Source organism: Rhinolophus sinicus, chromosome 16 (assembly GCF_057876585.1).
Source record: "Rhinolophus sinicus isolate RSI-liver-muscle chromosome 16, RSI-T2T, whole genome shotgun sequence".
In the NCBI taxonomy this organism is placed as follows: Eukaryota; Metazoa; Chordata; class Mammalia; order Chiroptera; family Rhinolophidae; genus Rhinolophus; species Rhinolophus sinicus.
In genome coordinates, this window is record NC_142516.1 from 135364009 (window position 1) to 135390736 (window position 26728).

Consider the following 26728-nt stretch of genomic DNA (forward strand, 5'->3'; position numbering starts at 1 on the left):
CTGACAGCTGACTGGAAATCAGTGAAGTGTACTTTAAGAAACACCACACTGATCCGAGATGGTCTGAGACCATTTTATCCCACTTCGGGTGTCTACTTTCCCCTTAGGTTCCACTTTGGACTTTGAACCACTGTATTTTCTTTCCAAAACCTCTTTTCCGATGGAAATACTCTGTTATTAAAAAGGGAGAAATAATCTTTCTAAAACTGACAACATGACACTTGCAGCCTTTATCCTGATGCTCATCGTCCTTGGTGTCAGTCCCTCAGGTAAGCTCAAGTTAAACTAAATTAAAACTTTATAAATGTAGAATTATTTAAGCAAGGAAGGTGAAACTGTGATGTCGATAATGTTAGAATTACAAAATGTAACGTATAGGTATCTCTAGGATGACCTTTAAAATGTGGCTTTGATAAATAATTTTATAAAATCTAAAGAAATCATCTTCATAAATTCCATAATGTTATGCTTTTGTCACTTATTGTGTTATTCCTTTTGAATCATTATGAGTTTGGTAGGAAGATAGAAAAACAGGAAAAATGTTACTAAATGCACTGACTGTTATTCAGAGAATTGTTAAAGTATTTGGCACAGAAATTTATTAGATCGACATTTTAAAATCCTATCTACTAATAATCATTATATCTATGTACAGATGCTTTTGTTCAATATATCCTGTAGACTTTATAAATACTTTAATACATTTGTGTATGTAGATATATTTAGTATGTTGGTACATCACAGTTAAACAAAAATATATGTCAAATGTCTATGAACATGTGAGTTTTCTGTGACTATTATCCACCTGAAAATAGAGGAATTCTTAAAAAAAGAGGGCAAATAAAAGGAGAGAGGTGGAGGGAGAGGGAGAAGAGAAAAGGAAAGAGGAAGAAAGCAAAACTTTAGGGGAGAGTGAACATTTTCCCCTGCCAGTTTTCTGGGTTTTGAAATCATTGCACTTTTCTTGTAACAAGAACAGAAAACTTTCCCTACTGCACCAGAAACTAGTTAGAGCCAGGAGCCAGAGATGGTGAGAAAACTGTCATTCCATTAGCGATTTGTATTTATTTGTTACTAGCATTTTTGCCACATTTGATTATTGCAAATTTCAGGTGGAGAACCACAGGCAGTGAGATAGATTTGCCCAAGTCCTGAAATAAATCCTAGGTTTAAAAACCACAGCGCCATGAGGCACGCACACCTGGACACTATCACGTCTTCAAAAATGTAGCCTTTCCTCATACCAGAGACTCGAAAACAGTAATTTCTCGGTGTAGAAAGCATCAAACCCACTTTCAAATAGCACTAAATTTGGTGTCTGCAAAGTCTTAAATGCAATTTGCCAATCACAAAAATAATACTCAACTTCTGTGTTTTAGCATACAATTAGTGTACATGTATCTAATGTATTTCTGCCTTAACACTAGAGTGTTCTGTTATTTACTGTGAAAAAGATTGATTCCTATCACTCTTTCTCCTGGGAAATCATCTCACCAGTTAGCAAGGCACAAACCCTCCTGGTTCACCTTTGCATCCCCCTCTGCATAGAAAAATTGGAATTTGGGGAGAAGCTGGTCCTCGTTCTCCATTGTGTAGGCTGCAAGAGTTTGGGGAGTGTATACTGAGCTATATACATTTGTCAGAGATCTGTAATAAATCTATGTCATAACCTGTGGTAACTCTCATATTTATAAATATTTCTAGATCCACTGGAGTCTATTTCTATTTGTTAGATCTAAATCACCTTTCCTTAAGTTCTTTCACTTTATGACTCATTATAAAGAAAATAATTTTCTTTTGTCACATAAAACTACCTTTTTCAAACAAGGGGCAACCCCTCATTTATATATTTCTGGCTTTGGTGAAAAGGATAATTGTGTGTGGCCATGTGACATCTCTTGTATTGCTAATTCACACTCTGCATGTGTCTGCTCCCAGAAATAGGGGCTGTATCTTATTTATCTTCCCATCACTATTACCACATGATAACATCTGCTTACTTATTCAATAAATATTTATTGAGGAGCTCCTGTATCCAAGGAAGGGTTTCCGCAGGTGGGATGCAAGAGGGGATAAAACAAAGGCATTCTAATAACCTCTCGCACTAGCAAGAATCCAATAAATATTCATTATTTTACTCTACAGGCTAGCTCTGTGTGCATGACATTTTTAGACAAGGTGGTGATAATGGAAGGTAAAATCAAAACATACCCAAAAGTGTCAAAACAAAAAATATGCCTCTCCCAACTATACTGAGGTTTAAAATTCTTTAGTTACTTCTTTACTCTCTTAGCTAAGGATAAGCAGTGATGTTGTCTTCAATAAAACCATAAATAATCACGGCAGTTTCATCTATTAAGTCTTATCAGTTATTTATACCTCAGTGTGAGTGACTTTGTCAAAATGTTGGTGAAGGTGGCTGTGGACATGAGGGTGAGAAAGCAGCAGAGGGTCTCAGAGACTGAAGGAAGGAAAGAAAGCATGATGAAGAAGAATAAAGAGACCCAGAAGTTCAAGTCGTAGATCCAAAGAAAAACTTATTTGTCTCAACCTGGTACTGAGCACCTCATGGAAATCTCTTATGATTCCACTTACTGGGGTTCAGGGTCCCTGACCTCCTCACAGGGACGGGGTCCCGTACAGACCCTTGATAGCTTTAGTTACCTTCACCTTGATGTCTTCTCTGTTGCCATAAATGGCAGCCAGAAGTAAAGAACTATTCCCCAATCAATGGTGCATCTTAAACTTTGGCTCTGTTTTGTATCTTTGAAACAGCAAATATTTGATATTAATAGATCACATTTTGTGGCCATGTCATGGACGTAAACATCCTCGAAGCATAAGACATTGGAGTTGTAGGGGCCTTGCCAATCACTCCCTATTCTTATCAGAAGAGGATAAATGCTTTGCTTCGGATCCCACTGCTTAGAATCAGGACCAGAATTCATGTCCCTGAATCTGAGTGGGTGGCTCTCAATGTTAAATAAATATTTGTTGGATTCCCATTCTAATGAATGACAAGTTTGACAACAGACTCAGCATCCTGAGCAAGAACAGTGTGTCCCCTCCTGGGTGCACTTTCTGAGCCTGAGTTCCACACGGAGGAAATAACTAGAATCAGGCAGAGCGCTCTCCATCTCTGTCTGTCTGTCCAAATCTCTTGCACGTGCTCTCTCTCTCTGGTTCTCCCTCTTCTTGCCCTCTGCCTGTGGAATTGCTTGGCTAGTCCCAAGTATTTTGACAAAGAAAAATGAGACAAAGATTAAGCAGGGGCAGAACTGGGGTTTAGGGGAGAAGCAAAATTCCTTTTTTACCAAAAGAAATGGCGAAAAGCTTTAATGGCGGCACACATCCTCTGAAGACATGTGTTAAACTAAGTTTGTGTGTTGGGGGTGGGGGTTGTGTGCAAAGCAGGACACAAAGCAAGGAAATATGGGAAGACCATGGGCAAGTCTGAAGCGGGATTGCTCCCACTGTAAAACATTGGGCGTCCACCTCCAAGGAGAGTGACCACAGAGCAGTCCCCAATCAAAAGCCCCTGAATCCCGTCCCCGGCAAAGCATTCTGCCAGGTGCCAACTGTAGCAGAGTAGGATTACAGAACACTGTCACCAGTGTTGAATATCTCCTTAAAACCTAACAAATATTATCTGTGACCTGGTTTTTCATTCTTCCCTGCAATAGATTGCTTTAAACAATGCTAAAAACAACACAACAATAAAAATAGCAATAACAACAAACATATGTTCATAGAAGCGAATTGTTGAAATTTGTAAGGAGGCCGTAATGGAGAGAACAGTATTTTTTTTCCTCCTCAATCCTCAGTGAGTCTCATGGGCTAGTGGAAAAACTGTTGACTTGGGAGTCAGAAGACCACACGGGCCGCTTACTAACTGGGTGACCCTGGGCAAGTCACTTCCCATCTTGGGACCCCAGAGTCTTGACCCTCTGACACTGACAGCATGGCTTAGATGATCTTCGAGGTCCTTTCCAGCTCTATTACCTTCACTTCTTTATCATTTTACTTTTCCTTCCCTTTAAATTTATGTTGAAATTATTTATGAATACAAATACTCTCCCATCTCTCCCCTTCAGGAAGCTGACTTTGAGAAATCCAAACACCCACAGCGGGAGTCAGGGTGGGGTGGGGGTGTCACTTATCTTCCAAGTGCAGTTTCTTGACTTGCCAATGAATTGCTGAAATGTTACTTAGAATATTGGTCTTGTCTAATTAATTTAAAATGTAAATCCATTTGCAAAAATTTGGTTTATACACAGCTTTTCAGGAACCCATTTATTCCTTAAGACAGAGACCCCCTGTCCTGGAAATCCTGAGCGCATCTATGATTCTACATCCTCTAAAGCTGTGAGCTGGGTTCACCCTTCTTCCATCCCCTGTGCACCGAAAGTAATGTTAAGGCCTTTTGCACATTTTTTCATTAATTTGTTCATTCATTGTCATCAAATATTTATTGAGGTCCTGGCTCAACGAATCAATGGTGGAGACACTTGCCCTTCCTCACAATGTTCTATTTTACAAAAAGGACAAACCAGAAACACTTTCCGGCCTGTGCGCTACGTCTTCTCCAGTAACGCCAATGACTTCAGCTTCTATTTTGGGAAGGTTCAGGAAGCTTGAAGATATTAGGCAGAAAAATTAAACCTTTGGTTTTTTTTTTGTAAGGTCAAGACAGATTTATAGTAGTCAGCTTTGGCTGCCATAACAAAGTACTATGTACTCCAGACTGGGTAGCTTAACAGAAATTTATTTTTTCACAGTTCTAGAGGCTAGAAATTTATGATCAAAGTGCCAGGAAATCCAGTTTCCGGTGAGAACTCTCTTCTGGGCTTGTAAATAGCTGCCTTTTGGCTGTGTCCTCACAAGGCAATTCCTCAGTGCTGGTGTGGAGAAAGATCCCTGTCTTTCTTCCTCTTCTTGTGAAGACACTAATCCTATCAGATTAGAGCCTCACCCTGATGACCTCACTTAGCCTGAATGACCTCCTTATAGGCCCTATCTCCAAATACAGTCACATTGGGGCTTCAACATGCGAATCTGAAGGGACACAAACATTCCATACAGATTTAGGCTGTTTCTTTCTTGATTCAGCCTCTCACCCCCTGACAGTGACAACATGGATCGATACATACACAGGCCCTAAAAGAGCAGGTCTGCTCATTTTCCTTTGAATACTGGTAAAGAGCATGAACCAACTCTCCTCATAAAGGCTATGGCTTTGGGTGATAAATGCTGGAAATGCCAAGGTCCTAATATTAGAAGCTCCCTCCCACCATGCAACTCCATCTCCCTTCAAAATGACAGTAAAATTTTCCTGCCAGGGGAGGAAGTTCAAAGGTACAATCTCTGTTCTTCTTAGGATCCCTCTCATATGTCCAAAATTATAATGGCTCAGGGCTGTCTGGGCTAAGAAGACTATGTGTCTGTGTGTGTGTTGGTTCCGACATGATTCAGTGTTCTCAGCCTCCCTACAGTGTCTCCACCTGTTGGAGAGTTTGGGCCAGAGCTGAATTGCTTGAGAGAAGACAGAAGCAGAGAGGCCACAGCTGTCCTCTTGAGATGGTGTCTTAAGTAATTTGTGTTCACTGGGCTGAATGGGGGACACAGGACTCTCAGGGAAGGCAGTACACTGACACTCTCAGCGGTTGGGACTGCGCTCAGATGCACATGACAGTGGCTCCAGTGGCTTAGCCACACAGGGAGACTGTTTGCCTCACATACCAGATATTTGGAGGCAGTCAGTCTAGAGCTGGTGTGGCCATCTGTAATGCTCTCAGGGTACCAGGCTCAGTCTGTCTTTGTATTCTGCCATCTTTTGGATGTAGCTTTCAACAGACTTGTTTGTATACTCGGGTGGCCAATCTCTAGACAGCTTGTCCTAATTCTAGGCAAGAAGAAGAAAGGGCAAAAAGTAACAGATAAAAAGTGAAAGGTGCATGTCAGATTGAGTCCAGACTCGTCAACAATACTTCCTGTAAACCTCACTCACTGGCTTCTGTTTACATCTTAATTGTCATAGGCCATTCCTACCTGTAAGGGAGCTTGAGAGGGGAACATTTTAAGTTGGCACCATGCAATCCTGAAAGGTAACAACTTTAGCATCTGTTACCAAGGAAGAAAGGGCAAATGGCTGTTGGGCAGAGAACTAGCAGTGTCTGCCACAAACAATATTCTCCTCCTCAGAGGAGGAGGTCTGTCACCTGCACAGGGGAAGGCAGGAGGACAGCTGTGGCCTCCCTGCTTCTTCTCTCTTCTCTCAAGCAATTCATCTCTGGCCCAAACTCTCCAAATACCACTGAGCAAACACAAGCCAAGCAGCTAACTGCATTGTTACTTGAATGTTTGTTAGCTCAGCAGCCACTGTGTCCCAGGCTCTGCCCTAAGCTAGCGAGACAGCTGTAAAGAAGGCTTCCTGGAACTGGCATTTTCTAGGGGGGCAGACAGACAATAAACAAATAAGCATATAATATGATCAAGCGCTCTGATGCAAGATGAAGGACCATAAAGGGATAGAGTATGGAAAGAGATTTTTAGATTGTGTAGCCTGAAATGACCCCTTCAAGATAGAGCAAAGTAAAGGAATGCGCGTGGGGTAAGAGCCGTCCCAGAGTGAAGCACACTGGCCTGCTCTGAAAAAAGCAGACGGGCCGGAGCCTCTGGAGAAGTGGGGAAGGGCAGAGTGGATGCGGGTAGGGGCCCCAGGGGGCCTGGGAGATCATGGTAAGAACTTGGGATGTTTTTTCTAAGTTTAATGGGAAGCCGTTTGGAGGGTTGGGGTAGGGAATTGACAATCTTCTGCTTTTAAGAGATGGCTCTAAACTGCTGGGTGGAAAATGAACTATGAAAGGGGCAAAAGTGGAAGAAATTCGGAAGTAGCACATGAATCCAAGAGACAGATGATGGAGTTTGTGGTAGAGTGGTACCAGTGGAGACAGTGGGTAACAATCAGAGTTGCAATGTATTTTGAAGGAAGTTAAAACCAGATGTGGGGTAGAGGAATTCTTGAAGTTCAGCCTGAGGAAGTGAACACCTCTTTCCCCAGGAGTCTTCAGGGAATTTCAATTCCCTCGCTTCCCCTCTTTTTCCAGTAAGGTTTCAGTTGCTTTTACAGAGCGCTGCCCTGGCAACCATCCAGCTGACCAGCTCCTTAATGCAGCTGTGCTTACTAAGAGTAATTGAAGCATCAAAGTTTGAGAACGGTTAGTTTTTTAAATAAATAAGCATAAATGTAAGGTTACGTCTCTCTGTATCACTCATTTGCATTTTAATATGCTTTGTAAAGCAGAAGAGAAAGGAGTGGGGGCAGATAGAGCACACAGCCTGTCTTATTCACAGCTCTGTTCACCCCAGGAGCATTAAGAGTGCATTTCGAATTGCTACTTCCTTATTGAATTGAAGGTCTCATGCACAAACAGGGACTGTGTGCTGTTATGCCTTTCTTCCTACTAAGAATCTCTGGGTTTTGATCCAGTAAACTTGGGCGGTGTCTTGCATGTAATCATTGCTCATTGTGTTTCTATCAGGGGGGGAAAATAAAGGTGTGTTTTTTTTATGGTAAAGCATACAGTACAGAATGAGTTGCTGTATGATATTAGTGGGGTGCTGAATATACAAAGAGAGGGGCTATATTTGAAATACAACAACAAAGAGCTTGGGAAAATCCCACAAGAGCAACGTTCTAGGTAAAGTATAGTCTACTCTCAGCTTTGTGTTGTGGACATGGAGAATGGTTAAAGGGAACCCCTGTACCCTGAAAACTGCCTTTGCTGAATTAGGCTGTTTAGGAATATATGAAGCTTTGGGCCATAGGATGTGAAAGCAGCCATTATGCCTCTTCCGTTAATTTAGGTTCCCTCATGATTCTTACAGCCGCTGCAGAATTCAGTTCAATAGCTGAAAATGAAGATGCCCTCCTCCGACATTTATTCCAAGGTTATCAGAAATGGGTTCGCCCTGTATTAAATTCTAATGACACCATAAAAGTATACTTTGGATTGAAAATATCTCAGCTTGTAGATGTGGTGAGTAATCCTTGGCTCTATGCTAAAAAGAACATGCATTCCGGAACCTGTCTGAGTCTAAGTTTTGTTTACTTTCCCCATGTCTTCCATTTCAATTTTTAAAATAACACTGTGAGAGAAAATCGGCCCCAAGAAGCCAGTGAAATGAGCTGAGGAAAGAATGAGAGGTGTCACGAAGTACATTTTCATTGCAACACTATTAGTGTAGGACTGTTTTGCTGGAGGGTGGATGTGGTTGCTAGAATGGGCATTGTCCCTGGTGAGTTTGCTGTACCCAAGGTCAACACCCAGGGTGAGGACTGGGAGCTGGAGAGAAGGGAGAACTGAGCTCAGGGCTGATCTTGTGTCATCTCAGATGTGGGAGGGCTGGCAGGGTATCTGCAGGAAAGAGGGCAGATAGATGATGACAGCACCAGAGTGAGTGCCTGGGTGACCCCATCGTCCCCCTGGATCCCCGTAGGTCCCCATACCTTTTCCTGACCTCACCTGTACTTTAACATTCTCTGCTCATTTTCTTTCTGGGCCCGCGCTTCTGCCATGATTGCGTTCCTGAAAAATCAGTGAACTGTAACAACCCAGATTCTTCAAAATCATCCTGCTGTGGTCCCCAAAGTCCCAGAATAATCTTCCCACGTTGCCCAAGTCTTCCACCCCACCACACATGCACACACACTCACCCACCTCAGCTGACTCAATGCCCAGGATTTCTTCTAGAAAATCATGCAGAGTCCATCTCCAATCTAGCTAATATTTCATTCATTCTTTGCACCCTGAAAGTGCTTCCTGGTTTATGTAGTATTATATAAATATCATCACAATGAATTGTTACTTGCTTCTAATTATTCTTTTTCATTTTAAGCAAAATATACATATTTTCGGATTCCATGCCACTTAACTGTTCTTAAGTTGAGAATCCTTTACACTTTGAACATCTCAAAAGTAAGACTCAGAAAGGTCCTTCTGACAAAAAAAAAAAAAAAAGTCCAAAACATGACTTCTCTTAAATTGAATTCATATCTTTTTAACTGTCGTTTTCTTAGGATGAAAAGAACCAGCTGATGACAACAAATGTGTGGCTCAAACAGGTAAATGTCAATCCAAGTGTTGTATCTCTCGACCTAATTATTTCCTTTCATTTCTAGCTAGAAAAGCTCCCATTTGAAAAAAAAATATATATTTTTTTTTTACTTTGAGCATATTGGCTTCCTTAGGGAGATATTTGGGAATGATTGGGTCTATTATTTTTGCTTTCTTTTACAAGAGTCGGAGAGCAGGTCTTGGAAGCCCAAAGGCGTGCCTTGTTCTGCATTGTTGCTCTGGACTGGCCACGGGACAGGTGTGTCTCCAAAAGTGAGACCTGGGTACTGGTCCTGGGCCTACTTGGAGAAAAGGGGGGAAAGGCTCCAGAGTGCAACTTTCCCACATTTACGGTACTGCAACTGGATGATAAAATCAGCAATGTTGAATTCTCCCTCACCCCACTGGTCCTCCGTGGGAAGAATCTACCCCTGATGTTCCTTGTTGCTCCCTAGAAAGAGAAAATAGGGGATGATAAAAGGCCATCCACCATCAATTTCAGAACAAAGTGAAGCCCTAAACAAAATAATGAATATACGTTTTCCTGATATTACTAAAACTACATTTCGAATGGTCTTCAGCTTGGTGCTCAGATAATTACTTTTAGTTTGGCTGTAGCCTTTTTCCTAAAACAGAAGGATCTATTCCGAGGTGCTCAGTCTAGAGTTGTCAGGAAATCGTTACCTTTCAAAGCCCAGTTCTGTGTATACTATGTGGAAGGAGAAAATGCTGATACTTGCTTGATAGGAGGCAAAAAGTTGGTTTAATTGCTTATGTTTTGTTTTTGTTAGCAATTACTTCTTGTTTAATTAATGTCCAGATACTCCCTAATCTTTCATAGATTTAAAATCTTCCTGGTGGGGCTATCTTAAATATGTCACTTAATTTCAACATACAAACATAATACTTTTCAATGGTTTATATTGAAATGTTAGTTATCGATCCTGGTTTCATAGACATTGTTTAATTCTTTCTGCTAATGGTTTGTAAGGATCAATGGATAAAAAAAACTGTGAGGAGATTCCACAGGCTTCATTTAGCATCACCAAATTTCTCCCATCCAAAAACTTTGATCAGAGTTAGAGAATTATTATAATATTTACCACTTTCAATTCTTCTGATTCTTTAATTGGTAGGGATGTTAGCAAATTATGAAATAGATCTGTATATTACTTTATTGCATATAAGAAATGTCCAGGAGAAAATAAGCTGGGAATGTAGATATAAAAATACAATTGAAATAAACGTATTTTTCTACTATTCCTATCTCATTGCACAGTGACTTATTCCACTTTTGCACTTTAGAGGCTGTGGAATTTGGAGGTATTTTGAGTTAATAAAAATCAAATCATATTCAAGTCCTGTATTTGAGCATGTAGGGGAGAGAAGAAAAACTTTTAAAGTGTAAAGAGACTGAGGAAGTCAAGAAGAAAAAAAAAAAAACTTTCACTGCTTCACATATACCTCCTCCAATTGCTCCTTGAGATTAAATTCTTATTAATCTCTTGCATAAAACAGTGGTCCACGGACCCTTGGCCTATAATATTGAGATAGTAGGTGCTTTTCACTTTCTTGAGATTTTGAAAATAAGAAATCAATTCAGCCAAAGAGAACAAGGTTAGACATGAAAGGAAGAAGCCACAGATGGGCTCCTCGGGCCTTAACTAAAGCTTTGGAAATGACTTCCAGCAAAGTTATGCCACCAGAATCATAGTGGCCTAGTGAGTGCCTCTAGGTCAAGATAAAATCAAAACCTAAAAATCTCCAACACCCAAAACAAAGCAAGAGAAATCTGTAGGAGTAGGGCAGTTTGACACCTAGAAAAGCCAGCCTGCTGTCTCAGGTTCCCATTTCATAGAAATGATAAGAATAATAGACTTTAGTTGCATTTAATCTGCAAATGGTTGTCTTATCTCGTTTACATTTCTCAATCACTCTGGATGAGCAAAGCAAGTATCATTACCCCCATTTACAGAGACAGAAGAGTCTACTAACCCATCTGGCTGGAATCTGGGTTTCCCTTCTCTGCCACATCCAGCTTCTGCACTGAACATCAAAACTTGTTTCTAAATCACAGGAGGAGCCAAAGTGGGGAAACAGCTGCACATTTTATAGAACCGCAGAAAATATTATAGAATATTATAGAATATTATAGAACAGAGAAGCTGTTCTATAATACTCACACAGGTTGGATTTGGCATGGGAATGTCACAATAGGTATTAGTCACTAAGTGCTATGTTATGGTGCAAACAATATGGGAGCAGAAAAGAAGAATGAATTCTATGCCATGGGTGGCAGACCAGGAAGGCTGACTGGAACAAAAGGGATTTTATCTCTGCCATGTTACTTTTATACTTTTTGTTTTCTTTAGCTTTTTAAAAAATAAGAGGGTAAAAGAAAGATGAAGGATAAAAGAAAATGCATAACAAAGACACAATAAAATTGACGTTTAAAAAGAAGCTATCATTGGTGTTTTACACAGATCTGTTTTAGAGCAGCTAATAATAATAATAATAATAATAATAGCTAAGAGTTACTGAGCACTTACTAAGTGTTTAGACACTATGCTGAGTGTTTCATGGGAATGGACTCATTTAATTCTCACAGCCACCTTATAAGATTATAAGGTACCTTATAGATTAAGCCACCTTATAGATTATAAGGTAAATTCTATTATTATTCCCACTTTGAAGATGATAAAACTGAGGACTGGAGAATTGAAGTGACTTGTCTAAGGTTATACACTGGTAAGGGAAGTCTGGATTATATGAAGAAATCTTTCCCTTCCTCACTCTGAAGGGAGCTGGTGGACGATGTCCAGTTCTCTCAGCACTATGCCTGTATAGCCTAGTTCCTAACCCTGGTCTTCTAAGGTTTTGATTTCTCAACTTTTGGGACATCTCATGGAGTTGCTCTAGAAAGACATTTAGGAGAGAATGAAGTGAGGGTTCACTCCGGTTTCCATCCATTCCACAGGGCTATTGAGAGCCTACCTAGTAAGTGCCTGCTGGATCCTGGATATACAAAGATTGAAACACAGCCCTGCCTTCAAAAAGAGGACATGATATTAACTGTGTAAAAAATAACTATGTAATATGATAAACACCATAAAGAAAGTATATGTAAGTTATTGTGTTGGTATAAAAATGAAAATAAGAAAGGGAGAAAAATCAGAGAAAGCTTCCAAGGTGAAGAGATATTGGGTCTTACAGGATCAGTAGAAGTTGTGCAAGCCAAAAAGGTGAAGTTATGAGCCATCTATATAGTATTCTCAATAACATGACTTCCCCCAGCATTCACGGCAGAACAAACCTATTAGAAACTCCAATCACCCTGTATAACTCTGCCAAAATAAGACAAAAATGATCACATCCTCCTCTTTCCTCATTTCCTTCCTAGACACTGAAAAACACTCCTTAATTTATATCTGCAGAGAGAAGAAAATTATCCCTAATTAGAACAGAAGCATGTCCCATGGTAGCGTACAAAACTGAGATGCTTGGATTTTTTTACCCAATTCTTCTGTCTTGTATATGTCCATAGTTCTCCTTGGTATAATTCAACACTTCTCTCCATCCTCTCAACCAAAAGACATTATCGAGCCCAAGTTTAGTGACAGCGTGAGAACATCCTCCATGTGGAGCTATTTTTATTTTATTGATTTTACTTTGCAAACTCATTTGTCTTCCTCCTTTGTGCTCCCAGAGAGTAATCAAAACCCTATAAATCATAAATAGATTATTAACATTGACTCACTAAAACTGCATCAGAAGGTACTTAATACCCTAGCTACTCAGATTGTTTCATCATATTCAACGCTAGGAAAACTGCATCACAAACACCTGAAAGGTCATAGGAAATGAAACCAATCTTTCATTATGACCCAAGGGTTGGACCCTTTGCCTAGATATTATCATGTGAATAATCACTATGATGACAGATGTCAAACTTCCTCACTCAACAACCATTTACTGAGCACCTACTGTGCGCCAGGCACTGTGTAAGGTGTTGGGCTAGGTACTGTTGGGTGTAAACACCAAGAAGACAACAAGATTCTGAGTGAGCCAGCTTCACTGTGGTTGGGAGCAGTTTACTCTCCTTTCCCCATGACAATTCGAGGAAAATAAAGCTGCCTGAATGCCAAGGCCAACATCTTAAACTGGTGTTCCTCCAACAGCTGATTCCTATTTTAGATCAACAAAAAGTTCAGCAAACATAATGAAAAATGGGGAGAAATAAACAAACCTGCTATGGAAGAGACAGCCACACTGTAAAGGTCTGGATGATCGCCCCAAAGCCTAATTGTCTTGTACAACCTGCCATGGAATTTACAAGTCCGTGAAATTATCTCAGACCTTTACTCACCATCTTATTTTCCTACTTTTTCTACAGGCTCACTCTGACCTTAGCAAAGGAGGCCATTTTGGTCTTCTGATTCAAATGGACCCTGAATAAGAATCAAGCAGAGTGAGTTAGGAGTCAAAAGGCCTGCTACATAAACTTGGGCAGGTCATTTTACCTCTCCTACCCTCAATCTCTTCATCTATAAAACAGAAGCAATCTCTAGCTCACAGCGTCGTTGGGAGGTTAAATGAGGTCATGTGTGTGAATGTGACCTATACATTATCTGGCATGTAGCCGGGACACAAAAAATATCATTTCCTGGTGCCACCTTTGTAGGCTTTCTTACCCTTAATGATAAATCCTATCTCTTGGCACTGACAACTCATGGATATAATGGGAATATGAGACATATGTGTCACGTTGCTATCTTTAAGATTAAAATGACTCAACATCAATTTGGTTTTAAGATTTTTTTCACTTGACCTTAACATAACTGAAGTTCCCAGAGATGTCCCAGAGGCTGCAAATCAAAGCAAGAGCAAGGAACATTCGTTCCTTACTAGCTATTGGTCTTAGAATTAAAGTAAGAATAATTTGAAAAATTTATAGTGGAAAAAAAAAAAAAGTCTTATGATTAGATTTAAGTGAAATTTGGTTCTGAATTGTGCTCATAGCTAGACATTTATGAGTGGTATTTCAGGTAATCTATGTACGAAAAGACAATTTTAAGGGAATATATATGACATGGATTTGAAATTGCACTTTTCAGAATTAAGAAACCTAGACTCGGAGTGTCTTTCCATTTTTTTTCTTTGTCTTGGATTAACTTTGATATTTGGCCCTGTCATATCCTGTGCTCTGCTGTTTCCTGCAATCACATAGCTCTTCACCTGGGAACTGCTGCAAAAGTGGAGCTGATATTTGTAAAAGGCTTTGAGAGTCTTGGCTAGAACATGCTAGACGAGCACAGGATATTATTTCTAATCTCTTTAAGAAGGGAGAGGCAGGAGATTAATCTCCAGATGCCCCCAGGGTTTCAGAAAGAACCAGGAAATGCCCAGAAAGCCTCATAGCTCCTTAGAGAACAAGATAGAGGACTTGGGCTCGGAATCCTCATCCTGCCTCTGCTGATGCTAATACAGGTTGTCATCCTGGGGTGTGGGGTCATGGTGGACACACATCCTGGTAGAAATTCTATGTGCCCCTCTGGATGGGCATGTCAGGGACAAAGTCTCTGATTCCTCAGGTCTGGCTACAGAAGGACACCAAGGTTGGGAGGAGTGACTCTCAACCCCACAAAGGACTGCAACTAGCCAAGGACAATCCAGGTGTGGGACTCAGGACTTCAGTGCTCCCTCTGTTCTGGGTTCACCAAAGTAAGCGGCATTAACCAAAAGTCCCACCTAGCCCCTTTTCCTTTACTGGCAGGAGCACAACCTGAACCCACTATAGATCCCTTTATATCTTCCTCAAGGATTCAAATGCATCCCTTGTTCATCCAGTCACTCATTTCTGCCTTCCCACATGCTGTCCATCTACAGCAGACCTCCCTGCTCAACACCCCCTTTCCTCACTGCTCCTTTTTACTTTCCATGTCTCAGCCTAAACGTCATCTCCTCAGAACTACCTTTCCTGTCCATAACTCGGTTCTGTATCATTAGACCCAAACCTCCCCCATGTCACAGCAAGGACCACAGGTGTGGTTATTATTTGCCTGTCAGTTTACTTGTTTATTGTCTGAGGTAGCACCAGGTGAGGAGCACAGGGTGGCAGTGTTTGGTCAGTGTGTTTGGTGGGAGCACAAGGCTGGCATATTTGTGAAATGCATTGAATCCCCCCCAGACTGTGAGCCCCATAATATGCCACTACTAGCTCTGTGTTATCTCTGGCCATAGCTGTTTATCCTGCTGTTGGAGGGCCAGTAAGCAAGGCCAATCCTTCTGACTGAAAATCCTTTGCCCTGGGGGTTGGCCCAGTTCCCTTGGAACCTCTGGTGAAACCGGTCTTTGTTTGCTGGGATTTGCACCAAGCCTCACGAATTTGAGCTGTCCACCTTCTTCCTCTGCAGTGAGAACTGGGCATAGGTAAAGATTGGCTGTGCCTGGAGAAGAGCGAAAACTGGATCCAAGAAGCAGGAGATTTCATTTGCAGCAATTTTCATGTTCCAAATGGAGGAACTATGAGATTGAACTCAGTAGCTGTGCTCATTGACATGTTTTTTCAAGATGGAGCTAGAGTGTGAGAGCACAGCTCCAGTCCATCTGCCCGAGTTTCTGTCTGTCCCTGGGGCTCATGGCCTGTGTGCCTGCAGCATGCTGCCTGCTTCAGATCTACTCAATCCTCCCCAGATCAGCTGAGAACTGCTTAGTTCCAAGTGATAGAAAACCCAACCCAAACTGGCATAAGCAAAAATAGAACGTCTCGACTTGCACAATCTGAAAAGTCCACAGACAAGGCTGGCTTTACATGCAGCTTGATCCAGGGGCTCAAGTAAGATTCTCAGGGCCTGGTGTTCCCTCTGGCTGTCTCTAGGCTCTTCATTCTCTGGGTGACTCCATTCTCATCCAGGCTTCTCTAGGGTAGCACAGTGGCTACATCGGCTCCAGCCTCAAAGTGCTCCCTGTGTTCAAATTCAGCAGGAGACAGAATGGCTGGCCTCTTTCCCAGTGGTCCCGAAAGTCTCCTGGTATTTCATCGACTCCAATCTGGTCCCTGAAGATCACAGTGAGTAGGTCTGAGGTGCAGGCCCGCTCTGGGAGCAGAGGAAGAGTCAGATTTTCCCGCAGCTGGGGGTGACAGTGGAGTGATTTTGTCAAACATTTATATGGAAAAGCAAAAGAACAAGAATAGCTAAAAGAATTTTGAAAAAGGAGAATACAGTTGGAGGACTCATATTATGTGATTTCAAAACTCAATAGAAAGTGATGGTAACCTGAGTTCCTTCAACATTTCTGACCGTATGGTGTTGGGGAAAGAAGAGACAGAGAAGAATGACACAGAACAGAGAGCCCATAAATAGACCCATGCACATATATAGTTAATTGATTTTTGACAAATGTCCAAAGTAATTCAATGGAGCATGTTTAATCCTTTCAACAAAAGGTGCTAGAACAATTGGACATCTATATGCCAAAAACAAAAAAAAGAAAAAATAACTTCAACGTGTATTCACATCATAATAAAAAATGAACACAAAATGGATCTTAAATCTAACTATAAAACCTAAAACTATAAAATTTATAGAAGAAAACAGAGGAGAAAATCTTTGTGACTTTGAATTAGGCAAGATTTCTTAGATATGACACAATCCATAAAAGATAAAATTGGTAAAATGAGTTCATCAAAATTTAGAACTTCTGTATTATGAAAGACACTGTTAAGAGAACTAAGAAACCACAGACTGTGGGGAAATATTTGCAAATCAAATATTTAACAAGGGGCTTTTCTCCAGAATACATAAAGAACTCCAAAAATTCAGCAATAAGAAAACAAACAACACTATTTAAAAATATGCAAAGATTTAACAGCCACTTCAAATAAGGTATATGGATGGCAGACGAGCACATGAAAAGATGCTCAACATCATTAGTCAGTAAGAAAATGCATATTAAAAACCATAGTGAGGTACCACTTTACAACTATTATAATATAGTTAAAATAAAAAATGTGACAATACCAAACACAGGAGAAGATGCCAAACAACTGGAACGCTCATACATTGTTATTGGGAATGTAAAATGCCACAGCCACTCTGGAACACAGTTTGGCAGTTTCATATAAAGTTAAACATACGCTTGGTATACGATCCAGCCATCCCACTCCTAGGTAATTTCCCAAAAGGAAAAAAAAAATGTTTTTCACCCAAAACACTGTACACAATGTTCATAGAGACTTTATTTATAACCATTAAAAACTGGAGAGAATCTAAACATTTTACCTGGCAAAATAAACTATGGTGTATTCATACCATGAAATATTACTACTAATAAAAATGAACAAACTACTAATATGACAATAGAAGAATCAAAAATCCACATGGTAAGTAAAAGAAATCAGAATCAAAGGCTTTCTGCTGTATGATCCCATTTATATGACATACTAGAAAATGCAAAATTATAGGAATAGAAAATAGATCAGTGGTGCCAGTGATTGTGGATATGGGAGAGGTTGATTAAAAATGGGAAATTTGTTGGGCAACAGAGCTGTTATGGTATCTTGATGATATCTGTTCGCACATAGAACTGTACACAAAAAAAAGTGCATTTCATTGTAAGTAAATTTTAAAACATAAATGAAGTGAAAGTAAAACAAACAAAAAATGCTACTTTGAGTTCCCTTCTACATTTCTGACATTCAGACCTGCCACTGATAGTAAAATTCTCCTTAGCAGGAGACAAATTATTCATAGAAAGGAAATTATATTTGCTTTTCAAAATGGGCAAAAGAAGAGGGGGGAAAAAAGAGATGGAACCTTATGATTACCAAGTAAACATGGTAAATACTTTATTAGTTTGGACTCTTAAACTCTCAGTCTTCATATGCATGGTTTTTGATAAATAGCCATGCAATTTTTTTCATCCTTTAGATTGTCGCTTTTTAAAGAACTGTATCTTTTAAAAGTTGTTTTTCAAGGATTGAGCCTCACAGATATTGTCTAAAATAGATAATGTCTCATCTAGAGTGTATAATTCCATCATTTTTCAGGCATCATGCATATTTCAATATTTTACCATCTAGTGAAGTCACCCATCTGCTGACTCCTGATTTTTTAATGACAAAGTTAGCGTCGCTGGGCTGCAGAAAACCTCATGCTGGGCATACCCGTCTAATTTTCTGAAATGTTATTTAATATTATCCTACATCATTATTCAACTGTCCACATGAGGGACAGTAAAATTGCAGAATTTAATTATCAGATCAGATTTCATGAGATTCTGGATCCAAAATCTTTTTAAGAAAGTCCACTTCTACTGTAATTCATACATCATCCAACTTAACTTTCATAATCCAATCAATTAATGGTCAGGTTGTTAATATGGATCCATCAGCCCTGTAAAATATGTAAAATGATTTCTTTCTATTGTGAGGGAAAATATGTAAGCATTTGGAATATTAGAAATATAATCTTAAACCATAATTGGGTGCTCACAAAATAAGTTCAGATTAGAACTTAAGAAGAAATCTTGGAAAATATTGTTTTCACTGAATAAAATTATAATGTCATCAAGAGTAGTCAGCAAACACTGGATGTTTCGTATTAACATACTGGGTAGATGTTTGTCCAAGACTCGAGTAGTATTCAAAATCGTTTGTACCATTTATCATTATCATGAGATTAAAATATCACTAGACTTGTAATAGCTATATATGATATCAGAGGGTTAGTAGACTTAGGAAGGGTTTTCACTTTGTGAGGGGTGTAAATGTCTAATTATTATGTTGTTTTGTACACCTAATACTAATATAAAAAAATAAAATTTAATTTTAAAGAAAAAGAAAATTCAAGAGGAACCATGGCAGGAAGTGTTAGTGGCCTAACCAATATCTATTCTCTCCTTCTGCAAATGGAGCATTTAAAAATTGCATTTAAAAATATATGTTTTTTGTCTCCATTGGGAATAGGTATGGTCAAGTGACTAAGTTCTGACCAATGAGGTGTAAACAAAAGTTTTGTATTGGACTTTTAATAAAGTTCCAAAAAAAGTGCAGACATCTGCTACAGGTCTTTCTTGCCTTTTTATCATTTCCCCTCCACTTATTTCTTTCTAAGACTAGGGCCTCATGGCTGGAGCTCAAACAGCTCTACAACTGTCTGCCACTGCAGTGGCACCTTGAAAGTGGAAGCCAGGTACTTAGGAAGGTAAAGTGAAGAGGTAAAGGAGCCTGAATCCTTTATGCCTCTATAGTTCCCACATTAATCCTGAACTACCTATCTCCGGATTTCTTTGACATGAGAAAATAAACTAATTCTTTTAGGCCACTTCAGTGAAGTCTTTACTAGCAGTGGAACCCAATCCCTAACTGATACAGGAAATGAAAGATATTAGTAGTGAATGCAGGGCAGTCGGATGGCTCAGCTGGTTAGAGCACCAGCTCTGAACAATAAATAGGGTTACCGGTTCGATCCCCACATGGGCCAGTGAGCTGCGCCCTCCACAACTAGATTGAAGGACAACTTGGAGCTGATAGGCCCTGGAGAAACACACTGTTCCCCAATATTCCCCAATAAAAAAAATAAAAATAAAAATAATGAATGCATGCCACACATGTCAACTAAAACCTGTTGAGTAGCGTGCCCAACACTGAAGATAGACAGGAAAGGTTTTTAATATGACTACATATATATATCACTAGACCAAGTCTCCTAGAATAAACTGAGTTAGAGATTTTGGTTTTTTTTTTGGTTTCTGAAGAGAAAATATGCTAAAAAAATGGATCATGAATTAGTGGTATTTGTTGCTGAGCCTCTTCTTTGTGTAATAGACGTGGCAAGTTTAGAAATCCCAGGCAGGACAGGTGTGTGGGTATGGACAAGCTCAGAGAACAGGCTGGTTCCAGCTATAGCTCTCGAACTGCCACAGATAGGGTCATAAGATCAAAGTGGATGAATTTCCCTTTTTAAATAAATCACTGCATTTAGAGGATTGACATAAACTTGAAGATTCCCAAGTCTAATACATTGATTGTTCAGAATAAAATTACAGTATACTAATTTTATGCAGGAATGGACAGATCACAAATTGCGCTGGAATCCTGATGAATATGGTGGAATTCATTCAATTAAAGTTCCATCAGAATCTCTCTGGCTTCCTGACATAGTTCTCTTTGAAAAGTAAGTATCACAGAAGAAAAAAACACTGGGCAGATTAGGACTAGAAATAGAAAAGCCTGGTTTGGGCAAAATAATTAAGAAAAATGTACAACTTTAAGTAACAAGAGAATTATTTCTTTTTAAAATATTGTTTGACACAGGAGTAGGAAAGTAACAGAATACAAATAGTACACTGGTGGACAAACAAACAAACAAACAAACCTAACTAATAAAGTGTTCAACTAACCATTAAAGTGAAACTACTTTTACTACAGTGCTGATGGACGTTTCGAAGGCTCCCTCATGACCAAAGTCATAGTGAAATCTAACGGAACCGTCATTTGGACCCCTCCTGCCAGTTATAAAAGTTCATGCACCATGGACGTCACATTTTTCCCATTTGACCGGCAGAACTGCTCCATGAAATTCGGGTCCTGGACGTACGATGGGACCATGGTTGACCTCGTTTTGATAAATGAAAATGTCGACAGAAAAGACTTCTTTGATAATGGAGAATGGGAAATACTAAATGCAAAAGGGATGAAGGGAAACAGAAGAGATGGTTTATACTCATATCCATTCATCACTTATTCCTTTGTCCTGCGTCGCCTGCCTCTGTTCTACACCCTCTTCCTGATAATCCCCTGCCTGGGCCTCTCTTTTCTAACGGTTCTCGTGTTCTATTTACCGTCTGACGAAGGAGAAAAACTTTCCTTATCAACATCTGTTTTGGTTTCCCTGACAGTTTTTCTTTTAGTAATTGAGGAAATAATTCCATCTTCTTCAAAGGTCATTCCTCTCATTGGAGAGTACCTATTGTTCATTATGATTTTCGTTACCCTGTCGATTATTGTTACCGTCTTTGTCATTAATGTGCACCATAGATCTTCTTCAACTTACCATCCCATGGCCCCTTGGGTTAAGAGGCTATTTCTGCAAAAACTTCCTAAATTACTTTGCATGAAGGACCACGTGGATTGTTACTCTTTCCCAGATGAAGAGGAGAGTAAACCAGTAATGAAAAGCAAAGTCCTAGAAAAAAAGAAACAAAAACACATTACTGATGGAGAAAAAGTCCTGGTGGCCTTCTTGGAAAAGGCCGCTGATTCCATCAGATACATCTCAAGACATGTGAAGAAAGAGCATTTTATTAGCCAGGTGAGCAAACTAATATTCGTAATAATGCTGCCATTGAAGTGTCCAAGAAAGAATATTTTCACATCTATTTACAACAAAATGCTGTCATTGTTTAAAATATGACATTATTAGCTACCTGTTTTGCATCTATAGAATTTAAAACAAGCCCTGACATAAATTAGGAATTTTGTATGGATTTTTAGGAAGAAGTTCACAAAAACAGAATGAGGAAAAGTTAAGCACTATACCTTATGGTTAAATTTAATTCTATTTAAAATAATTCAATTCTACATTTTAAGTTGGCCATTGTAGTCTCTGGTAATTTCTCACTCGTTTTTTACAGGATGATGGATATTTCTATCCATAGTGTTTGGAAATAAAGGAACAGAAATAATTAAAATTTTAAGTTAATATAAAAATATAGTGTTACAACAAATATTTTGAGAGAAAAGGGAGTAGTTATTTAGCTTACAGATTTAAAAAAAAAAAAAAAGTGTGACAAAGGTGTGAATTTCAGACTCAAAACAGTCCTAGACTCAGATTCTACCTATATTCTATATGACTCAAGATATGACCCAAAATCCCCAGATAGTAGAAATAGGACACTTATTTTCCCTTGAAAGATGAGAACTGGTCTGTTCTTCAGACTTTCCTGACCTCGCTGCTTGTTCTTGCTCTGACCTTGCCCTTAGAGACTTGTTGCCCATTCCCCCCAACTTCCCTTTCTCCAAAGGGACTTGGTCTCCTCTCTCCCTTATGAATTCCTGTCATTTCCTGGTCAGTTCTCCTTGGCAGTGTCCATCATTCTGGAGCTATAGCAGCCATGCCCAGATGAGGAGTAGAAGAAAAGAAGACTTGTGACATTCGGCCATGAAAATTCTTAATTTATAAATTTGCAATTCATTTCTTATGTAATATCAGGAAGCATCACACCAAGAGATACTGGCTTTTTATTTGTGTAAAACTCAGGCTTTTCCCATTTTAAACAGTAATGTTTATAAATGCATAAATGATTCTGTTGTTTCAATCGTATGTCTTCAATGTTGATAGAGTGCTCACAGGCTGTTTTCTTTGGGCACTGTTAATAAAACTAAGGGAACGAATCTGAGCCTATATTGCAGGAGATGTGTTAGGTGTGTTTTGAAAACCAATGCACTGTAAATCTGAATATTACTCTTTTTAAATTCCTTGAAATGAATACAGAACAGTTGTCCAGTACCTTAAACAGAAATCATCTCTTTCTCTTTTGCAGGTAGTACAAGACTGGAAATTTGTAGCTCAGGTTCTCGACCGCATCTTCCTGTGGCTTTTTCTGATAGTGTCAGTTACAGGCTCGGTTCTGATTTTTACCCCTGCTTTGAAGATGTGGCTACACAGTTACCATTAGGAACAAGTCTCCAGAGCAATGTAAAATACATACCATGGTACCAAATGACACTTTAGAACTGACACCCTGCTAGCATGTACATACAGCATGTGTTTATTGGAAGGGCCTGTCATCCTCATAGAAACTGAACCTTGGTAAAGGAGGGTTTGCCCATAGTAAATTCGTAGTTGCCATTAGAGTGAGTTGGGTTTAACTAAAGCAGAACCTCCACACGCCCCTGCCTTGCCTTCCGCAGACATTCAGGGAGCAGTCATATGTCCAGGCCTGAGGTCACAAGCCAGGATGCACAAAGACTGTTGCTGATTGGTGGACTAATGCCCCCAGGAAGCTGGACTATGGAGGCCCACCAAGAATTCAAGGAAGTCTCATGTGTAGCCATTCATGTGGGCAGGACCTGGGTCTCCTGTATCTACTGATGTCCTTGATGGTTTTGTCTGAGTTGCACACTGGGGCTATGCGTTGTGCTCCTCTTGCAGCGTGGATGAACAAATCTCAACAACCGTTTAGGAATTTCACTGGTATGAAAGCACCTAGCACAGCATAATTGTTATTATGAAGACTCCAAGATGCCACTGGTCAACTAAAGTTCCCCTCAAACATGGCATTCATTAGAAATGGTCTCACTTGAAGGTGGTAAACCTCTAAGTCAAGTGTTATTCATCACATTGCAAAGGTTTTCAGATGGTGAAACTAGAACCTACTGTGAGTTGCAAGCTTCTTTAAGGTCATAGCAAAATAACTTACAGTAGAAACAATGTCATCTGCTACTAGAAGTGCAGTCATTAATACCCATTATCTTTTCCTTGAAGTACCTGTACTGAACAGTCTCTTTATAAATGGGTTTTTTAAGCCAACTTTCCAGTGCTGTTTTGAATTTCTTCTGAAATATCAATAGGATTCGGAAGAGAAAAAAAGAACACATCAGCCAGCCATTTTATACTAGAAATCTTTTTAAAATCCCAGTCCCTATTCATGGTAACTAGAACACTGAAGAGCAAAGCTGGCACATACCATGAGAAGAGTGTGAATCTGTTTTAAGGACTCCGAATAATTTTGACTTTGAAGACTGGTGGATGCTGGACGCCGATGGGAACTGAAAAGATGATTCTGTTAGGAATAGAATTGCTCTTTATTGGCAACAAAGGAGCGGGGGCCTGTCTTGAAGTTAATGATGCCCACATTGCTAGACTTGGCAGGAGGACCATGTCCACTCTAGTGGGGCTCTTCACACCTGGCTGTTTATAGTCTCCTGGACATTTATCATATTCTCTGACAGCTTTTCCTGCTTCCAGTCAGGTATCCCATCTTGTTCTTACCAACTAGCCCTTCTCCTTTTCATACCCAGTTTCCTCTTCTGTTGTGCCCTTGATCACTCCTTCCTGAAGTTGTTCCTTTAATTACCCTCCCTGTCTTGTATGGCTCTCTTTCATAGGCCTACAAAGTTCCCAGATCTGCTCTATTCTTAGAACAAAAAGAACCACAGTGAATGAAAGTAATAGAATTTTTTCAAATAGCCTGGACTGCTTTTTTAGACAGATTTATGCCATTCAAATCACTCTAAATAGCAATTCTAAATTCCAAAACAGAAATCACGTTTATATATTTTAAATGTTTAGGTAATATTTAATATGGTCGATGTATTTGCTTTTAATAGGTACCAAATTTTGTATCACAGTATTGTATTTTTTGTGTGTTATGTACACACATTATAAAATATTGGGGATCCTTGTATGATCCACATAGCCATTACTTTTCTGCACATTTCACTGGATTTTTAAAAGGGAGACAATATGGAAAGTGGGAACCAGGGCATTGGGACTCTTGCATGCTAGACCAGCCATTATCTAGGTGTGAGCTGTGGGGCCTTAGGCGAGTCCTTTGTCCTCTCTGGTTATGACTCATGACCTTTGAAGCCCTCTCTTGCTCTAAAATTCTATACTTTGGAGATTTCTACTGGAGCTTTCACAATTTTTAAATCACACAACTTTTAATTATAACTTTGCTCCTTTGGGAAAATGTAATCTGCTTTATCACTACTTTAGGCAGGATTTGCAGGAATACATTGTGATGCAATCAAGGAGTCAATGCCGTAAATCCCTGATGGGATTGTGAAATCAAAGGGCAAATCACTGTCCTTTTTATTGCTAACATTATTGACTTTTACTCATGACTTAACTTGATCTAACTCTTTAGTTTGCTAGGTAAATGACAATACTAATCTTAGAAAAATGCATTTCAATTAGAATTCACTTTTAAATTTTGGGAAATGAAGCACTTTCCACAGCACGCCTCTTTCTGATCGGGCACAAATACAGCAAAGGTCAAACATTTATATGTGTACATGAAGCTTAAGCCTCCTTGCAACTAAGTTGGGAGACGATAACAGTTTCAAATATGGAAAGGGATAAATATTTATATACCACAATAATCCTAACGAAATAACTATAAAAGATAACTCCAAAGCAAATAAATTTTAATTTCAAATGTATAGCAAGAAAAATCTTCTATGGGCAAAACTTGACAGCTAATTCCAACAAGTGGATGTTGCAAGACACGTACAACTCTCCATCACATGTGTGAGCATGTGGGACACACACATGCATGAATAAACACGCAGGAACAGGCACACACATGCATGGACACACACACAGGAACAGGCACATACACACAGGCACACATACATGTGCAAGCACACAGAGAGCTGTCCTAAATTCTTCTTACCCTTCAAATCTCTGCTTACACCCCACCTCCTCATGAAGCCTTCACAGAACACACAGCCCCCACTGAGCTCCCTGTTTCTGAAAGCCGGTGGTGTTTTCAGTCTCTGCTATAGAGTTTAGAATGTAATTGCTCTCTATTATTTTACCAAGTGAATTTTATTTCCTTAGCTATATCATAGCATATCTTTCATTATACACCCAACAGAATCTAATAGCGCTGTGTACATGGTCAAGGTTTAATTAATATTTGCTGATTAATTAAACCAGGACCAGAAAGTTTGAATTGGGCTATTTGTCTAAAACGAAGACAAATTTGTACTCTTGCTCAGCCCCTCTTAACCAGCTGTGTGTGTGTGTGTGTGTGTGTGTGTGTGTGTGTGTGTGTGTTTTCAGTATGTACCTTAAAGAAACATTTTCTTACATTAACATTTTTCTAAAATATTATTATTGTACTTAGAAAAATTAATAATTCCATATTCAAGTTTTCCTATCTCAAGTATAGCCTAAATTTATTGTCTAAAATAGGATTCAGCCCATAGTGTTATGCCACTTAAATCTATTTTAATTTCTTTCTTGTCACTGTTTGTTGAAAAGACTAAATCACTTTTCCCCAAGAATGTCTCATGTATTGGATTTATCTGGTTGCTTGCTTCTGGTGTCATTAAACTTGTTCCTCTGTCTCTTATATTTCCTATAAATTGGAAGTTACAACCATAACTGTAGTTCAGTATCTTTCACAAAGTACATCATAGATGATGATGCATAGTTTGTATTATACTTTACAAGGAGACATATACTTTCTGCCTATCTCATAATTAGTGTTAAGACTAACTCCTAGGTTAAGATGATGACAGCTTTATCTCTTCACCTATCCAGTGGTAAATTTAGTGGTATAACCTGTGGCCATAACACACAGCAGTTATAAAGACTCCTACCTATGACCTTGGCTCCTTTAAAGATGGTCTGTAATCAGCTACATTAGAACACTGTAATTTCCAAAGAGTAATATTTTTGCGCTGGAATGGACTTTTTGGTTGTGTCATAATTCTTTCTTGGAAGCCCCTACTATTATGTATTAAAGTGAATTTGTTTAATTAACAGCCATAGTAACTACCCTTTATGTTTAACCTGATACAGATTCTTTCTGTGTATTAAGACTTGCTGTTCAGTATGTCAATAAAATAATAGTGAAAATAATAGTAGTATGATTTC

At 39.3% G+C, this 26728-nt stretch overlaps 1 protein-coding gene across 1 annotated transcript; it reads left to right on the plus strand.

The window, feature by feature from the left end:
- On the plus strand, window positions 1–26707 carry CHRNB3 (cholinergic receptor nicotinic beta 3 subunit). The gene is made up of 6 exons (XM_019742021.3): window positions 1–269; window positions 7888–8039; window positions 9080–9124; window positions 20184–20293; window positions 20548–21430; window positions 22662–26707. The coding sequence occupies exons 1-6, from the start codon at window positions 215–217 to the stop codon at window positions 22794–22796; spliced, it is 1380 nt and encodes a 459-aa protein (XP_019597580.3). The 5' UTR covers window positions 1–214; the 3' UTR covers window positions 22797–26707.
- Window positions 26708–26728: the final 21 nt, after the last annotated feature.